Raw genomic sequence first — 19,570 nt, forward strand, 5'->3', positions numbered from 1 at the left:
ATGTCTTCATGGAAAACTTTTCCTGGGATTAGAAGTTCTTCTTGATTAGGGCTTGTTAGGAAGTGTGAGCAAGTCAGTGTTCTACTCATACTGCTTGGTCAGAGAAATATTTCTGTGATGTAACCTGTGTTGAATGTTTCTTCCAGTGAATGAAAATCTCTCGTAAGTTTCTGTCACAGGTGCAACATAGTAAATATCCCTTAGTGGATCTCCATGCTGGGGTTTATCTAAGAACCAGTGACACCAGAGCTTTTACCCTACTGGATCATTTCACAGATTCCCTTCCTCACTTGCTTCACTTCCTCCAGTGTTGCATTCACTTGGTCTTGATGATTTCTCTTCCCAGCAAGGATTTCATTCTTGGTGTGGGAAGGTAGGGCAAAAAGTTGTGTTGGTTTCTGTACTGTGCAGCTGCTTGCTTCTACCAGGATTGGGTATTACTTGACAAGGTTTCTTGGCATCCTCCAGCATTTGTCTGCATGCATATCTGTGATCTTCAGGATATTTCCCCATTTCCAGGATCTTTCGTCCAACCAGGGTCTTCACCTCCTTCTTTCTGGGGCCCTTTCTTTCTAAGACCATTTCTTTTGGGGCCCTTCTTTTCCCCATCACCTCTCCATTCTAGAACTTTAAGATCCTAGTTTTACTGTAAATGGTCTATGTGCAGAAGCACTGCACCTTATCAGCTTCCTTATTGGTGGTTCTGTCTTATGTCTCTTTATTAATTGTGGGGCTCAGGATGTCTCACTTTAGTTCAGGTGTTTTCGAAATTTACAAGCATCTCAAAGCAATTACGTCTAGCAGATAGCAGGCTTGAGTTGTACTTGAGTTCTGAAGTTCAATTTTGGATGTTCACCCACACATGCACATGTACCAAATTAACTGCCGTTTGTTAGCAGTCACAATTTAAGCTGTTCTTTAATCTACAACAGCTTCATAATGGTTTTATATAAAAAGTGGTCTGACCTTTGCTTTCCTCATTGTAAGTTCCATCCACTTTCTAACTGTATATATTCTAGTATTGTTGCTGGCTGATTTTTTTTTTCCCTGCTGTTTTTAATTATATGTTTTTCTTTTGGCTGTTTACCATCCTTTGGCCCACCTCATTAAGTGGACAAATATAATTTATTTTAGGAGATTCAACACAGTTTTTGTTCAGGGTTATCCTGCCATACAAGCCTATTAGAAAAGTCAATAAACTTGTAGCTAAAAGAGATCTGATTGATATGGTCTGCATGAAGGAACAAAGATGTTCGACAAAGTTCCTTACCAGGGATTTACATGGAAACTAAGTAGTCATACCAGAAGATAGGAGGTTCATTTCTAGATAAATAACTAGTTAGAAAACAGGAAATGTGTGATTGGAGTATCAGTTCTTAGGAAGAGAAGAGGTTACCACTGATTCTGAGGTACCTTTGCTGGAACCAGTGCTATTGAAAATGTTCATAAACAATTTGGAAAAGTTTCAGGTGAAGAAGTTTACTGATGATACTAAATTATTCAGGGTAGTAAGGGCAAAACAGCTAACCATGAAGAACTGTAGACAGACTTTATGAGACTGAATAAATAGGTAATAAAATGGCAAATGAAATTCAGTGAAGGTAAGCATGAAGGGGTTCACCCAGGGAAAAAAACAAACTGTTCAATGCCATGAATAGCAGACCTATAGAACACATTGCCAAAGGGTGTTATAGATGATAAAAGTTTATGTAGGTCCAAGACCAGTCTTGGTATTTTCAGGGTGGAAAAATCCATAGAGGATTACTAAACCCAGAAAAAGTGTATTTGCTTCAGACAGCCCCAAGCTGAAGAAAGTACCAGCAGGAAGTACCACCCACAGTACCACCACAAGCCAAGAGAGTTTTTTTCTTTGTTTTTACTTTTCTCTAAGTGTCCACTTTTGGTCACTATTGCAGATGAGATGCTGGGCAAATTGAAGTTTTCATCTGATTTGTTGCAACCTTTTTGTGTGGTTTTATAAGTCAGTTTAATTTTTTCTGTTTTCGTTTTCCAGAAAATTGTTAGAGAATATTGCTAAGAACCAGAGCATCGCAGGAAACTTTGAACTTGAGCTTGTATTTGAGGATACAAAAGATTTTGTTCAGTTAAACTGGGACACAGCCTGTCCTGGAAATAATTAGATAGATCGATTGTCTTCCAAAGAAAAGAAGAGCCATTATTTTAACTTTATAAAGTGTAATTAATACTGATTAAGCATTTTTTTTAAACCGAATTTTAAAGTAATCAAAACTATTCTATTTAGGTCCTTTAGGTAGGCTGCATTAAAACTGTATAATACTGCATTACTTCCCACTTCAAGTAGGAGATCCAAGACATCATAAAGAATACAAATTCCAAGAGCTGATTAAAAATTTGCTTCACTGTTGAAAAGACATATTTTCAAACAATGTGCTTGACACTGCCTTGTATAGAAAGGGAATATGAGTGATGTTATCTAAGACAGTCAAACGTCTGTGTTCGCGAATGACAATTGTAGATAGCAAATGTCATGGTTTAACCCCAGACAACAACTAAGCTCCACATGGCTGCTTACTCACTCTCCCCTGGTGGGATGGGGGAGAGAATCAGAAGAGTAAAAGTGAGAAAACTCATGGGCTGAGGTAAAGACAGTTTAATTCATAAAGCAAAAGCTGTGCACACAAGCCAAGCAAAACAAGGAATTCATTCACCACTTCCTATCAGCAGGCGGATATTCAGCTGCCTCCAGGACAGTGGGACTCCATCATGGGTAATGCAAGGGGAATGTCCCCCCCTTCCTCCTTCTTCCCCCAGCTTTATCTGCTGGACATCACGTCATACGGTATGGGATATCCCTTTGGTCAGTTGGGGTCAGCTGTCCCAGCTGTATCCCCTCCCACCTTCTTGTGCACCCCTAGCCTAGTTGCTGGTGGGGTGGTGTGAGAAGCAGAAAAGGCCTTGATTCTGTATAAGCACTGCTCAGCAATAACAAAAACATCCCTGTATTATCAACACCGTTTTCAGCACAAATACAAAACATAGTCCCATACAAGCTAATACGGAAAAAATTAACTCTAGCCCAGTTGAAACCAGCCTAGCAAGTTACTAGATTTCTGGAATCTAGTTCCTTGGAAACAAAGTGAAGCAATCAAAAATTAGGATATTTTAATTTTATTTAAAAAAAAACCAAAAACAAACCAAAACAAAACCAAAAAAAATAGAAGTTAATGTGATAGATGCATTAATTGACCATAATTAAGATAAATACATTAGATGCTGAAAATTCTTCCATGCGTAAAGATAGAAAGAAATGGCTAGGCCCCAACTACTTTTGGAGTTCTGAATATACCAGTAGATATTATAAAATTCCTTAAAAAGCTGTTTTGTTACCTTAGCTCTTAAAGTACATTTATTATATAGGCATAATTTCAAAGGATAGTTGATGATCAAATTATTTAAGTAGTTTTGAAAATTTTATCCAGTTTTATATAGATATTTTTAATCTGTTTTCTTGAGTTAGTAGTTCTGAATTTTATGGTATTCTTTGGTAACCTGTATTGGTTTTTAAATTATGATTTAAACTTTGAATACATATAAATAATGCACGTGCGTATATGTATAAAAATAAAAAGTGGTGATGTAATATTTTCTTAATGCATAATATTTTAAAATATTTTCAGTCGATTAATCTTCTGGAGGGTTTGATTCCATCAAAGGAAGAAGGTGGTTTATCAACTATATTTCATCTGCATAAATTGTTCTGCTTTGCAATAATGTGGAGTTTAGGTGCTCTTCTGGAGTTGGACAGTAGAGATAAACTTGAAGCCTTCATTAGAGCGCATGATAACAAATTAGACTTACCAGAAATCTCCCCTGGCACCAGTCAAACGATGTATGAGTTTTATGTTACCGATTATGGTAAGAAAAAGCACTAACAATCTCTTTTATACTGGCATTTTAAAACTGAGTATATCTTCTTTGAAATTTAAAATTACTCATGCAGTCCTTATTATACAGTCATATGAACAGAGATTTTTGATGACAGTACAGTGGTAACGCAGATTGTATATTCAGAGCCTATGGGGAAGTGAGAAGTCAGAAACAAGGGATAGAATACTCATTGGTAACATTTTCTTTTTTTTTTTGTTTTTAATTTCATTCTTATAGATTTCTATTAATGAGCCTACAATTTTTAGATAATTTATGCTTCGGCTGGTTTATTCTAAATTAATATTAATTTTATATTTAATTTCCTCACAGCTAGTATTTTTTGTTTAAAAATATAATGTGATTTTAATTTCACTTAACAATAATTTAGTCATGTCTGCTAATCAGTTTATAGAACTGTAATAGTGTGATATTTTGAATATTGTGAATATTGATATTTTGAATAGTGTGATGTTTTCCAGAATGAATTTATAGTTTAAATAACACACACGCACAACCAATTTCACAAGGAACTTATTGTTCTTTCAGAGTATATTCTTACATGAATACATCTATTTCTCTTGTATCCAAATTCAGATTTTTTTGGCCAGCAATGTTGATTTTGTGTACATGTATGCAATCCATGTTCTCACGTTCTATAATTCTTCACTAGTGTGAGAATGAGTTTCTAGGTAAACATTCTTTCCGAGTTTTTATTTAGCTAGCTATGTATAAGTTTAAGAAATATGTGTATATTTAGTAGCATTGTAATTAGAGGTTATGACTAAGTATGTCCTTTTTAGGATGTGTTTTAGCTAGATTTGAGAAAATTTATCCCTTTTTATACTTTGTAGTACTTCACCCATAATGTCTACAATTATTTTTTTTTGTACTAACAGAATATTGAAGATGATCAAAATATTGTGAGATATTTTCTGCTTTTTTTTTTTGTCATTTCAGGTGACTGGGAGCACTGGAGTAAAAGAGTTCAGGAATACGTTTATCCAACAGATAATGTCCCAGACTATGCATCCATTCTAGTTCCAAATGTTGACAATGTCAGAACTCAGTTTTTGATAAACACAATTGCAAAACAGCAGAAAGTAAGTACAGGATTAGTTATTTGAGGATATGCCTACTATATGAAATAAATAGAAACCTAATTATAATGTAATTGGGAGTTGCAGTCATTCTTCATATTCTCTGTCTCTAGTGATTGCTTGCCATGTGCATCATTATTTATATATTGCCTGCTGTGGTTTAACCCCAGCCAGCAGCTAGGACCGTGCAGCCACTCCTGCAGTTCTCTCCCTTCCCCTAGAAGGGCAGGAAGAGGAGAGGGAAAAGGAGGGGAATGGGAAAGGAAAAAAAGCTCGTGGGTTAAGATAAAGACAGTTTAATAGAACAATAGCAGCAAATGAACAAGAAAGACAATAGTAACGACACAAGTCACTCTCAACACTCGGTGAATTGGTACCTTCCTGGGTAGTGATTCCAAGTACCCACCCCTTGGACAACCCCATTTATATACTGAACTTAATGACTATGGTACGGAATATTCCATTGGCCATTCCATTGTTCTGCTTAGGCTCCTTCTCAGCTTCTATGGGGAGCTGAAAAAAGTCCTTGAAAAAATATAAACATCACCTGGCAACAGTGAAAACAATATGCATTACTGTCATTCCTTTCATACCAAATCTGAAACACAGCAGTCATTAGAAAGAAAATTAACTCTGTCCCAGCTGAAACCAGGATGTTGCTCTATTTTTATTTTCTAAACATGAATGCTCTGTACTTATTTCTGTGCACAGGTAAAATGTTTTAAATTTCCTTTTTATAAAGTGTTTTTCTGTCATAAAAGTTTAACTCCAACAACCCGTCATTTTTCTCAGAGAAAGACATAAAACCTTGTTCTTAGTCTTTACACTATATTAATTTTTCTGATTTGTGCTTTCTTCAATAGGGAAACAAGGAAATAAATTTCACAAGGCAGTTTACTAAAACTCTGAAATTCGTAGCCTTTACTCTGTTCTTCTGTCATTAGGAAAGCTGTAGTGAATGGCAGTAGCCACAACTACCGAAAAGGAGAGAACATGCCTCGTACAGCTTTAATCAATTAGGACCAATCTGGTTTCATGGCTTTTTACTCAGGCCACATTAAATAATAACTATTAAAACATATATAGGCCTATTTTCAAACAGAAAAAGATCTGAAAAATACGTATTTTGCTTTAGCACAATGCTCTTAATGACCCTAGCAACTTACTATGGAAATCTGTGTCAGCTTGTGAAATGTAAATCAATGTATTCCCTTCTTACTAGCTGGACCCAATATTAGAAATACCACAAATACATAAGCCAGTGCTGGAACCTGTTATTTTCTGTAAAATTCTGGGATTTGGACAGAAAACCCATTGATTGCATTTGATGAAACTGTTCCAGAGGCCATAATGTGGCTGTGCCTTTGATATATCTGACACAAATTATGAAAACGTGCAAAATCTTTGTATTTGGAAACAAATAATTAATCTTTTTACATTAATGCCTGGAAAATAGTGTTTATATTTCCAGGTACATTATTTTGGCCATCATTGTAATAGAAATAACAAATATTGAAGTCTTCTAAAAAGAGTCTGTGAAACCTGTCATTTTCCACAATTCAGTGTTTCTGTTGTGTACAGTTTATATCTTCCTCTCTTCAGTCGAAAATTTTCAGCGTTCAGTGTGCAATGGGACTTGTTTGTGCTTCCCTGTTGAGCAGAATGTTCCCTTCCATGGAAGCAGTCAGCTTTACTTTTAAGCATTTTTTTTATTTGGTAAGGTTTGATTTAATCACATATTGAGCAGTGATAGAAATTTTTTTTTTTTTTCTCCCCTGGATCAGATCACAGCAACATGAACTTTCTTTCCAGCTACAGCTGAATTACATGTGCTAGGTGAAACAAGTGGTGTTTTACAGGTCTGACTTTACTTGTTGGTTCTGCGAGTTTATTACCATCATCTGTGTTATTGTGGTCAATTGATTACTTGGATGTTCAAAACCAGGGTGAAGAATGAGACCACGTGGTATCATTGTGGCTCTCTGTTGGAGAGCATTAGTTTAAAGCAGGAGCAAGTCAGTCAGGAGTGCTTAAGCATTTTAAATCTCCTGTGTTATCAACATCGGTGCTCATGATCATAAATATCACATACTTCCTCTTGCAAATTGATTTAATTCCTTTCATGGAGTGGCTATAATTATGAAGATAATACCATCTGTCAAAAATATAAGTAGGATGAAAATCTGAGCTAGAAAAAAAACACATGAAGGATTCTTGCATGCCTGGAAAAAAAGCATGGTTCTTATCTAGCTCACTTTCATGAGATGAAATGGGACATTTCTGTGAAAGGTTTAAGAGAAAAGAAAAAAGTGTTACTTCTTTGGTTCAGCAAGTTTCTGATTTAGATTGAGATTTTACCAAGGTAAGAAGGAAACCAGGAAAGACTTCATTCTTTCTTGGCACATTTATTACTTCCACCCCCTGCCAAGGCAGATGACTCTTAGTGTATAGATTAACCAGAAAATAAGTTATATAATATTATACATATTATGTACAATATTATATACAACATTAAGAGAAAGCAGAAATAAAATACTTATTATTGAAAATATCAGCTGGAAACAAGAATTTTCTACACCTTTAATTTGAATAAGCCATCAGAGAAGAATAAAAAAGCTTTGAAAAATAGAAATATATAGAATGAGGCATACATTAAGATAGTATGAGTTGCAAGAGCCAAAAGTGCCATATTAGAAGCATCAAATGCTGTTGTTGTAAATACTGCAGTGATAAGGAGACAGAATAATTATAGTCTAATCAAAAGGGAGTTTGTTTCCAGTAATAAAACAAACAGTGAGGAGAAAAAAAATTTGGGAAAAATTCTAAGATTTCCTGACTGTTCTGTGAACATTCTTGGCCAAAATCTGCTTAGCAAAGCTTGATATCCTAAGTGATTTAAAGGCCCAATGCAACAGCAATAACATTGTTGTTAAAAGTACTCTGAAAAAAGGTATTGTTTTCATATTCCTCGATGGATGTTCAGAGAAAGAATCAAGCATGCCTGTGACAGGCAGTTGATGAAATTCAGGACAAAAAGCACAGGTCAAGTTTAGCTCCAGTTCTGAAAAACATAGTGCTATCACAGGAAATATGGACTCTTTAAAGATCCAAAAGGCCTTTCTTGCTAAGTTAGTTTATGTCAGCATAATTAGGCTGGGAAACCTGGGTAACAGACTTAAAATTCTGATTTAGGAGAAGAGAAGGGGTGGATAGGAGCCAGTGCTCCTTAAAGGAAGGTTGGTGTGCTCTTGAAAAAAGTTGAAGAATAACTGCTTGCTTTGAAAACAGGTGATTTTCCTTTGTTGCTGTTAAGCAGGAGTAGTTCACAGCAGTTTTGTCCGTGGAACACTGTTAAATTGCTTCCTCTCCTACCAGTTTCACTGGCCTGTCTAACAGGGTACATGAGCAGTACAATTCTCGCTGCAAATCAATTTTATGTGTCTCCTCACACATTCGGTTTAGAGAAAAACCTACCAGAGTAAGTTTTGATACTAGTTATGTGATTTAAATATCTGTTACAGGCGGTTTTGCTTACAGGAGAACAAGGGACTGCAAAGACAGTCATGATTAAGGCATATGTGAAGAAATATGACCCAGAACAGCATTTATCAAAATGTTTAAACTTTTCATCCGCCACAGAACCATTTATGTTTCAGGTAAAAATATAGATCTTAAGCAATTATTGCATATCGTTTCCTTGCTAAGTATTTAAAGTGTACTTAATTCTGATGAGAAAAATGATTTAGAAATAAACTCTAAAGGATCTTTTTCCTCCGAGTCACTTAAACACTTCAGAAAACTCCATAAAAAATAATTTTTGCAAATCAGGTTTAAATATAGTCACTCACATAGAGGTACATATATTAATATATGATTGCTGTGTGCTTTTTCATTATGAAATTCCAAGAATCCATTTTTTGCTGAAGACATTTCCTTTTCATTTTAGATTAATTAAAATTTCTTACTATACATCTTCAGTTTTTTCCCCATTCTTTAGTTTGTAACCATATTTTTTTTATACATGAAAAAGATATTTCAACTTATTCTCTTATTTTTCCTCAGCTCAGGAGTGACTACAGCATCAGAAATACAATCCTTAAGGTCCTCTGTCATTGCAACTTCGTAGAGATTTCCTTTCCAAATATAACTGCTAAAAAATCCATATAAGCAGAAACAAATACTACAGATAGTTCTTCCAAGTAATTGAAAGGATGATTTATACTACTGTGCTGTGATTCAATACTACTAATTTCCTAGGGTGTGATCCTATAAGTTGAATTGGCTTCATTATCTCTTCAAAACAATGAATTCATGGTGATAATCTGCCAGTAGGATAAAGCAATCATCTTGGAATATTTCTTAATTGAAAAGTCTGCTCATGGAGCCAATCTTACAAACTCTATCCCAAAATCATCTTTTTTAAAACACTAATGTAAATGTTTTTAAGAAAATTGTGAAAAGAAGTGGCTTAAATATATATATATATATATATATATTTTTTTTTTTTAATTCCAAAACCACAGAATATCTGCTGAGCTTTTCTGTTATGCATAAGATCTCTGGCCACGGTTTATATCGAACTGTAAGACAGAATAAGGCAGGCATCCTTTCATGCATTCAAGATTGATTGAACAGTCAGTACCTCTGTCTCAGTGTCCTTTACTTAGTGTATTATGGGTCCCTAGAACATTGCTGTCTTGAAAACAAAACTCAGATTTCTGCATCTCTAGTACAGAGAGTCTGTGAAAGGACCTTATGGTGTCTTTTCTCTGATACAGTCCTGTAGTACCTCGGAGGATATGCTCTTTCTTTTCAGCTAACTGAATAGCTGAATACATAGCTCGCTCTGCTGATTTCCAAGAGAGTGAGGTAGCAAAAAAACAGTTGAAATGCTTCTAAACACTTGAAAGAGCCACACTCAAAATAGTTTTTTAATTTTAAGTCATCATTCTGAGGATATTTGAAAGATTGGGTGATTTTGGATGTGTTAGATGTGCTACAAAGTTCTTAATTTCTTTCTCTTAGCAGTTTCTCTTTTTCACCTTAACCACATATCTCCAAAATGACACAGTAATGTTAACAATGTTCTATGTGTGTTTATCTTAGAACACTCAGCTAATTATTTTCTTTCATGAAAAAATGGGACAAAAACATTGGACAAAACTTGTATTTGTTTTCTGTTTCAAAAATGCTATTAATATTTCTACCTTTATGACAGCACATGCCACATATAGGATACATTTATGCTTGTAAAGCTAAAAATTTGTTTGTCTAAGGAAAACATTTGCTACCATCTTGTAAGGTATTTTTTCCTGCCATTGTTTATGTTCCAAGTACCTTTAGAAAGACTGTAGGGCTGTAGAACTTTGAAGATAGATTTCAATTACATATCAATGTCTTTTGCATCTATTGAATCCTGCTTATTTAGTTCAAAACTCAGTCTTAAAAGATTATTGCCACCAAATGTTAAAATATTGCATTACTTAGCTTACAAGACGTCTGGGAAATCATTGTAAAAGGAATCCAAGTTGTCTCTGTATGGTCTGCAGTTGTACTGCAGGTACGAAACAATTGAGCTTAGCTAGGGGAAATACAAAGCAATCAAAATTTTCAGACAGAGCATGACAAACTCTCTGAAATCTGATTTCATTCCTCTCCAGAGCTGCCATTTGGAAGGGAGATTCTTAAATGCCTTTCTAAATAAGTCCAATATTTATAAAAATTGTGCTGTAGATAATGAAAATACTATTTCTGCTTGTTGATACTCTAGCTTACTCCTAATTAATACACTTTTGATTAATCCTTCCTTTTTCAAATTGTGTGTGCTGTCTTCCCACTCTCTTACTGATTTGTGAAGGAAGAAGAAAAAAAGGATATGCAACAGAATTCACAACTTACGATCTGTTTTCTTTTCTCTTGCATTAATATTGACATGTTTGAAGACTGAAATACAATTCACAAGAAGATGTAATGTTTCATACAGAGATAATGCATCATAGTAAAATTCGCGTCACTTCAGTGACTCCATGATAATAGTAGGCTTCAATGCTGATAATGAAATAATAATTTCCAACTTTGAAAACTTTTTAAAATCTTCTCTGGTAGCCAGAGGTGAGTTGCAGGACATACTCCTAAGGCCAGGGAATTGCATAGGAATGAGTGTGATGAACAGGAGAATAGGGTTCCTTAATGATGAATCAGAGATGAACCTACTGACAAAAAGAAGAAATCACTGGATATGTTCTGTAGCAGAAAGCAATAAGTAACATATTTTTTAACAATACATTTTAAATATTGTTGCTTTAAATGCAAAACAAGAACTTTCTTTAATTTTTAGAGGACAATAGAGAGTTATGTGGACAAACGCATTGGAAGTACTTACGGACCTCCTGGAGGCAGAAAGATGACTGTTTTTATTGATGATATCAATATGCCGTTTATCAATGAATGGGGAGATCAGGTAAACTTATTTTTAACAAATATGACTTGTTCTCAAACCGCTGCACTTTGTTTTATATACATGGGAATCAGTGGACTTGCTGAATATTTTAATTAATTATTGGAAATGCTTTCTAACTATGGTATATTGATGAAGAGAAAAAGAGAGAAAATTATATTTACTGACAAGACATGTAGAATAAAGGTGCCATATCTTACAGTCTCCACTTTCTCATGTATTTGTAAGACTTCACTGTACTAAAGTACCATATTATTAAGTTCAAGATTGACATTAATTTGAGAGCACCAGTAAACAAACTCTGTAAAATGAAAGTGTGCTACCTTGAAGAAAGTAATAAAGGCTATGTCCAAATTCAAGGGTAACACATTGGCTTGCAAACTAGATTAAAGCTTTTTTGGCTTTTGATGAGCTTATCTACAACCTGGGTGTTTAACACTAGTCATATGCCTATACAGACCCAAAATCAGGTAAAAGTGTCTCACAGTTCCTTCTCATAGCAGGTCTGAAATATTTCCAGCCTAGGATGCTACGTTTTCTGGAATGTCTATTCTAGCATAAAGACCAAGTATGCTTACCATTACTTTTTTTTAATTTGCTCAGAGTAAATAACCAATTAGAAACCTGGGACCTCTGTGCACTTTTGAATACTCAGGCTCTCTGGCTTCTGTGGGGCTCACAGTTTGGGTTAAGGCTGCTCATAGCATTGAAGTGGTTTGTTAACAGTGTGGGTAGGAGGTCTGGACTGAATAGTTCCATCTCTTCACTTTAGAAAGCTGTTTTTGTCAAAATGGAAGACAAGCATGTGTTTTTAGTGTCTCTGAAGTGGAACCTTCCTCCTACCTACATGTCAATATGTATCAGTTCTTTGGTTTGCATCATTTGCTTTCACTTGAGAGAACTTTTTAAATTTTAAATTTTTAAATTAAAATTTAAAAATTAAATTAAATTTTAAATTTTAAAAGTTTTTTAAAATACAAATTAGTATTGAATTACCCACAACACTGAGCTGCTTGACTATAGTCTAGAACATAGGTGGTTGTGTTTGAGGAAAAGCCTTTACAGGCCCAGGCAGTGTTCAATAATAGGAAGGATCTCCATTATGAAAGGACCTCCACTGGATCTTCCATTATGGCCCCAAGACATTGCTGAAATATTTTTAAGAGGATGATGGTTTGTGACTGGCTCCCTGCTGCATATCTTGTAGCTTTCTTAGGGTATATGAGCACATAAGGCTTGCTGAATATGGTTTGAGCAGTTGCTATGGCGGCAAACTCTGGTGCCTCCTAACCCGTATAGGTGCTGTAGAGTGGAATGTGGAGTGAATGACCTTTTCAGAATAAATAGCTTCCTGTTTCAAAAAAGAATTAGTTGATTTTGCTTCAAAGGAGGCCAAAGGGAGAATTGAAAAGCATAGTTTGAACACCTGGAGCTGAATGTCCAGCAGCAAAATATAGAACAAAACAATTTTTTTTCCTAGTTCATTGCCTTAACTTTATTTAGTCAAAAGGAATACAAATACATTTTGTTGATATTATATGGCTGTACAGCTCTGAAAGAATTTTCCTGCGGTTTAAAATCATGTAAACGAAGATCTCCCATATGACTAAAGAAGATAGTTTAATCTGAGTTTAGATTCAAGTGAACACATCTTTCCAGGGGTTAGTGGTAGAATTACAAGAAGAAATAAAATTACCAGGGTATATTTTCTTTTTTTTCTTGTTTGAATTTCTAATTTCTACAAGTTACATAAACTTACAGGTAACAAATGAAATCGTTCGTCAGATGATGGAAATGAAAGGAATGTACAGCTTGGATAAACCTGGAGACTTCACTACAATTGTAGATGTACAATTAATAGCAGCAATGATACATCCCGGAGGAGGCCGTAATGATATTCCCCAGCGTTTAAAAAGACAGTTTTGTGTATTCAATTGTACATTGCCATCCAATGCATCCATAGACAAAATTTTTGGTACTTCTTTCTTTTGTTTTAGTATAATTATTTATTTTTTTTATAATTGACAAAATATATACAAGTATGTTCTCTTTCTCACTTTTGTCATGCAAATTCAGAGTACTTCCAGTGAAACAACTGAAGCTGTATGACAGCAACAATAGTGCTGTAAAGGAGAAATTAACCCCTTTAAATGCTTGTCTTTCTAATTTTGGACATACAAATTAATTAAGAAAGTAATGGTATTTACTGGAAGAATGTGAGCACTTCTATTACTATGTAGGTTACCATTCCATCTCTGCACTGTCTGAAATTCCCTCTGCAGCTAAAGCTCTCAATTCTGTTAACTTTGTCAATACAGTATATTATTATATACTTTATTATATGTAGTATATTAGTTCCTGCCATTTGTTTCTACAGTGGTTCAGAAAAGCCATGCACAAGAGACAAAATTATTTCATCTGTAATTTAAAAGCGAAATAATGTTTTTTATAAGTACTTATATGTCTTGCTCACAACCTACCTTATTATATCCTACAACTTGAGATTAATTGTATATTGCATTTTATCTTTTCAGGTATTATTGGCTGTGGATACTTTCATCCGTGTAGAAAATTCAGTCCTGAAGTATGTGATATGGTGAAAAAATTGGTCCCAACAGGCAGAATATTGTGGCAGTGGACAAAGGTATAAATTACAGGGAAAATTTTAATCACAATCAGTCTGAACAGAGTGCTTATTAGTGCAATTTAGGCACATATTCCTTAAGAACATATCTATAACAAGAAAAAAGCAGGAAATACATGATCTAAAAGTGTTTTGGAGATACAATCTGGAAAATGCCAGATTTCAGTACACAAGACAGGTGAATGGAAACATCAGTCCATTAATTCCTATAGTTTTATTCATGTTACCCAAAGCTTTAATCACTGTAGCTAAGGAAGAGGGAGTGAAATTCTTTATAAATTATAATTTTTAATTTATAAAGCCCAGAGCAATATATGAAATAATTGTATGTTGTAAGAGTTTGGGTTTTACATTTAGTTCTAGATCCTGCTTCCAAACAAATGAGATATTTTTGATGACTTCTTAGAAAAAGTTTTCCCACGGTATTATGTGTGAAAATTACTAGTTTTGTTGGGTTTATGTGTTATAAATTTATAATTTATATTATTCTTGATTCATTATAAATGTTACTTATTTTGAATATTAACAATATATTTTTAGACAAAGATGCTGCCTACACCATCTAAATTCCACTATATTTTCAATCTTCGAGACCTTTCTAGAATTTGGCAAGGAATGTTAACTATAAAGGCAGAAGAATGCAACAGCAGCACTGTCCTTCTAACACTTTTTAAACATGAATGTACCAGAGTAATTGCTGACAGGTATAACAACCATAGCATTTTATATTTTGTTGGTTTAGCCATTTACCTAATTTATGCTCATACATCTGTGAAACTTCTTAATATGATAAACTTTGTTATGCCAGTGTGAAAAATTTTATCTCATTTTACATGCAGTCCACGCTGGGATATTATCCCAGCAATGTCATGCTATATACTGATAGATTAGACCAGTAATTGGATGGAGAACTCCAAAATATATGCATATTTTATGTTGTAACCTACATTTTTTTTGCACTTGTCTTTGGCTACACTCAGCCAGGTCCTCTGTAAACAAAGATTGTACAGTGCCCTAAATTTGTACACAGACAATAATTTAAAATTGCTTTGCTCTCACAGAAGTGTTGCATGCCTATGATGAAAAAATGGCCCATCTCCTCTAAATCTCCTTTAAAATATTCATAAAACAGATACAGTTATGAGCCATATCTGTTAAAGACCCAGTAATATTTTTCTGTTCAGTGTTTCAAATGCTTGTGAAATACTAGGTGTAGTACTGAAGCTGCCAGTAAAAATTTGACATATCATTTTGTCTATCAGGGTGGGTATATTTCTTATTCTGATGTCCCAAGGAAGGACCTTCATAATTTTTTATAAAAGTAATGCTTTATAGTTAAAGCATTGAAGTTAAATGCTGACTCTTAAAAATAAGTATGTGTATTTTATTACACTGCATTTACTTTATAAAGCTATCACAAAGTGAAAGGAGTAAAAAGTGTTTTGCCATGGACACAAGAGGGCATACTGTATTGCTTTTGCTTTTAATCAGACCTAAAGATCTTGCTTAAATTGGCAAGTGCTTAGGAGTTACTTGACGTGACCAGAATTTTTTTTATATTCAACATAGTTGCAGAAGTCTAAAATGGAATTTATCTATTTGAAGATGCTGACTGCATAAATGCAGTCTGGTGCAGATGATTTGGCATGGTGGCAAACAATGTATATATAACGATTGCATAGTATTCAAGCACAGCCAGGCTTAATTGCTATTATTCTAGTAACTTGTCAAGATAAAGCAGAGAGCAAAGGTATAAAAGAATTATAAGGAGTTCCATCTCTGTTTTGAAAAGATAAGAGGGGCAAAGTGAAATCCTCCTTAAGTATACATTGGTATGTGGATTTTAGCATGTACCCAGTTGAAACAGAAACAAACCAAGATATATATTTTTATATTATAAATATTAAAATAATATTTAAATATTTAAATATTAAAATAAAAATAAATATTAAAATATTATATATTTTTATATATAAAACTTTGAGATGAATCATACAGTGCTAAAACTAGTGGACAAAACAACTGCCTCCATTTCAAGTAAATGTTAGAAACAGTTCCAAACAAAACATATACCATTGTCAACCAGTTTTGTTTACCATCCCTACCTATATCTTCTAGAATCCCTCATTTTCTTCCATGAGAGCTCTGAGTCAGCTGGCAGATGCCTTCTCATTCTCCCCAGGAAGGTGCATTAACGAACTTAAGTGCCAAGGAAGTAAGATTGCTATTACGACCAGTTCCAATATACCAGAGGAACTCTAATTTGAAAATCCTCCTCACTTTCTCCTCTCTTCTTAGATACATATGTTGAATTCAGAAAATGCACACAGGAAATCTAAAAGGAAATTTTGTCCATCCATTGTCAAAAATATAAAAATGAAGACTGGATTTTTCTGCTGACTTTAATAGTTACTCCTCTATAATCTGAGAAAGCCTACTCATTGTAAATCCACTACAAAGTCTAACATTGCTGATATTTCTAAGTGCCTGAACTATCGTATATTATACAAACATACAAATTACCTGACATTGATGTATATGTGTTTATATGTGCAATAGAGTGCTGTTGATATAAAAAGGGGAAAATGTTTAATTTGAATTTGAAGTTAGGATCATACCCACAGATGCAAAAGTGTCATGCAGCTTTGAGTGTATTATTTTCTGCTTAAAGCAATTAGGAGCAACATCACTGACATTTACTGAAATGTTCTTTTTTAATTATTATTATTAATCATTTTGGGGAATTTAAAAATGCACAGAAGATACGTATTTGTGCAGATATGTTATGTATTAGAGAGAAGGAGTGAGAGAGTGTAGTCATGCAGTCTCTTCTTCCATGCTGCTTTTAGATTCCATAGCGGTTAGTATTATAATGTCATCACTAAGAACCTCTAAGAATAATGAAGTATATCATCTGTATCTCGGCTGTCTCTATACCACAGTTCTTTAGTATTCTTTGTCTTATTTGAAAACTCAGAGTACTGTGTACACCTTTTTCATGTTTGTCCTATTTTCATCTCAGTTGTATCACTGAAAAGGAAAAGAAGTAAAGATGAATTTTTTTTTTTTTTTCTGTAGTTTGATGTTCACAGTTGGCATTCCCCTTTTCTGGGGTTGAGGGGGTTCTTACCTTTTATGTTTACCAGTTACTACTGAGGGTCATTCTTGATTGCTTCTCAGATGATCACAGCCATAGATAATCACAGTAGTCAAAGATCTTGATCTGTATTAAAACCATCTTGAACCTATCAATGGAAGCAGATACAGCTGTTTCAACAATGAAATGTAGTCACTAGTATTTGTGTTTGCAGACTTTGTTTTATTCCCCTCCACCCTCCCCACCCCATCTCAGTGTATATCCCCCTCTGTTAATCTTGGATTTTGGTGTAAGAGGGATTGAGATTCAAGTCAGGTGGTAGCGACATATGATATCTTTTACTGTTCCTTATCTCATGGCACTTTCATAGGCAGTGCTATAATAACATAAATTATGCTCTTCTGCTTCATGTTGAAAGATAAGGGTCACTTAGACATGGTTATTTGGGAAATCATTCAACTTTTTTCAACCTTTTTCATCTGAGAAATTCAGTGGGCTGTTATTGCCTATTTCTAGGTGAAAGTTGGAAAGTCAAGTTGTTTGTGTTTTATGTGATTGACTATTACGCTTTAGAGTGTGGAAGCATTTCATTTCTGTGAATATTCCGTAATCCATTTCTGTGACTGCTGTCTAATATGTACTGCCTAATATGTATTTTTCTTTGAAATGTTACAAATTTTTTAAAGTATTTAATAATCTGATTTTCTCCCTATATAGCTAGAAATCAGGTTTTTAAAAACTGCAAATCTATAATTTTTAGATTTATTAGTCCTGAAGATACAGCCTGGTTTGATAAAACTGTTACTAAAGCAATTGAGGAATATGTGGATACAGGCTTAACAGAAGTTCTCCAAGCTGAACCATATTTTGTAGATTTTTTACGGGACATGCCTGAACCAACTGGCGATGAACCAGAAGATTTTGTGTTTGAACCACCAAAAATTTATGAGGAGGTATTTTACTTTACACCTATAATACCAGGCACTGAAGTTCCCCTTTAGTTAATAAGTATGTTATATTGCTGAACATCAAATCAGAATCAAACAGAAAGTTTTGTTGAATACCTACCACATTTTTTGTGAAGATATATCTAGATTTTTGTGGTTAGTATGCAATAAATCATTTTAGTGATATTGAAGTTAATAATGCCATATAAATGTTGTTTATTCATTTCTATTCTCCGAGCTCCTCTTTTACCCGCCATTAGCCGAAAATTTCTTCTTAAACACAACTGCAATCACTACAGTGAATTAACCAGATAATCTCATTATGTGTGGCCAATACATGAACTCAAGTTTGTGTAAAAATGTTAGCTCAGTTTCAAATTCTGAAGGGCCACACTAGTTGTTACTGATTTATTTTTTTTTTTTCCAGATTCCAAGCTTTGAATTTCTTTGTGAAAAATTGCAAATGTATCAGAGACAATACAATGAATGTGTTAGAACATCATTTCTTGATTTGGTGTTTTTTAAGGATGCGATGACACATCTTATTAAGGTTTGGGGTTTGTTATTTTTTATTAGTTTAACTGTTGCAACAGTGTTCCTGATTTGGGCAAGCTATGCTAGGAGCGCACATCCTGAAAAGCTACTCTTATCCCCTAACTTGCTTGCCCTATTTGCCTAGTAATTTTCAATAACTAGGAAAGAGCTATGGTTATATTACCCGTTTGCATGTTTTGTAATAAATACCTTATTTTATGTATTTGTTTAAGCTTGTGTGTATTCAGAGTTATGAAGATTTTCCTCGATAGGAAAGTTGAGGTCATAAAGAGGCACATTTATATTTTGTATATAGAATATTTTTTCATCATTAAGAATCCAGAGAACACTTCAAAGGTATCTGTACTTGACAAGTGACCAAAACAACATGAGGCAGAATCTGATTGGGTGAGAAACGTGAAAAGAAATGTAAATTGGGGCTGCAGTTGAATGAGTGTGTAGGGTAGAGGAGAGTCTCAGTTTACAATGAGTTGAGCCCCTATTCGGAAAGAATGATCTAAGAAAATAATTCATCCAAAGTCAGGCCCTGATTCACGATGGGAAAAAAATGGCTAAGCATGACATTTGTTTGAAGAGCTGTGCCTCAGGTTTAAGAAGTTATGTTAGTTATCTCAGGAATTACTTTAACTTGGTGATCTGTTTACCGAAAGACACATAGAAGCCACAGTAAAATCAGAACAGAAAGAGATGTTTGGTTCTTCTGTAGCTGACCTCAAGTGAAATAAATGATTTTTTTTTGCTTTGCATTTAAACAGAATAATATATATATATATTTAAATACAGTTTGTGTGATGCTAGGTGAATTTTAGATGACCTTGGAAGTCTCTAATACTGTTTCCATTGGCAAGTTTTAACCAGAATATG

The 19,570-nt window shown here is 34.2% G+C and overlaps 1 protein-coding gene across 1 annotated transcript in view; it reads left to right on the plus strand.

Moving 5' to 3' along the window:
• Window positions 1-19,570, plus strand: part of DNAH8 (dynein, axonemal, heavy chain 8) — a 145,019-nt gene that overhangs the window by 74,566 nt on the left and 50,883 nt on the right. Inside the window, exons 52-60 of the mRNA XM_009880463.1 lie at window positions 3,660-3,897; window positions 4,867-5,009; window positions 8,528-8,662; window positions 11,344-11,466; window positions 13,225-13,438; window positions 13,998-14,107; window positions 14,648-14,811; window positions 17,965-18,157; window positions 18,579-18,701. Coding sequence (XP_009878765.1) covers window positions 3,660-3,897; window positions 4,867-5,009; window positions 8,528-8,662; window positions 11,344-11,466; window positions 13,225-13,438; window positions 13,998-14,107; window positions 14,648-14,811; window positions 17,965-18,157; window positions 18,579-18,701 — 1,443 coding nt within the window. The remainder of the gene's footprint in view (window positions 1-3,659; window positions 3,898-4,866; window positions 5,010-8,527; window positions 8,663-11,343; window positions 11,467-13,224; window positions 13,439-13,997; window positions 14,108-14,647; window positions 14,812-17,964; window positions 18,158-18,578; window positions 18,702-19,570) is intronic.

Source organism: Charadrius vociferus, unplaced genomic scaffold (assembly GCF_000708025.1).
Source record: "Charadrius vociferus isolate BGI_N301 unplaced genomic scaffold, ASM70802v2 scaffold62, whole genome shotgun sequence".
NCBI classification, from domain to species: domain Eukaryota; kingdom Metazoa; phylum Chordata; class Aves; order Charadriiformes; family Charadriidae; genus Charadrius; species Charadrius vociferus.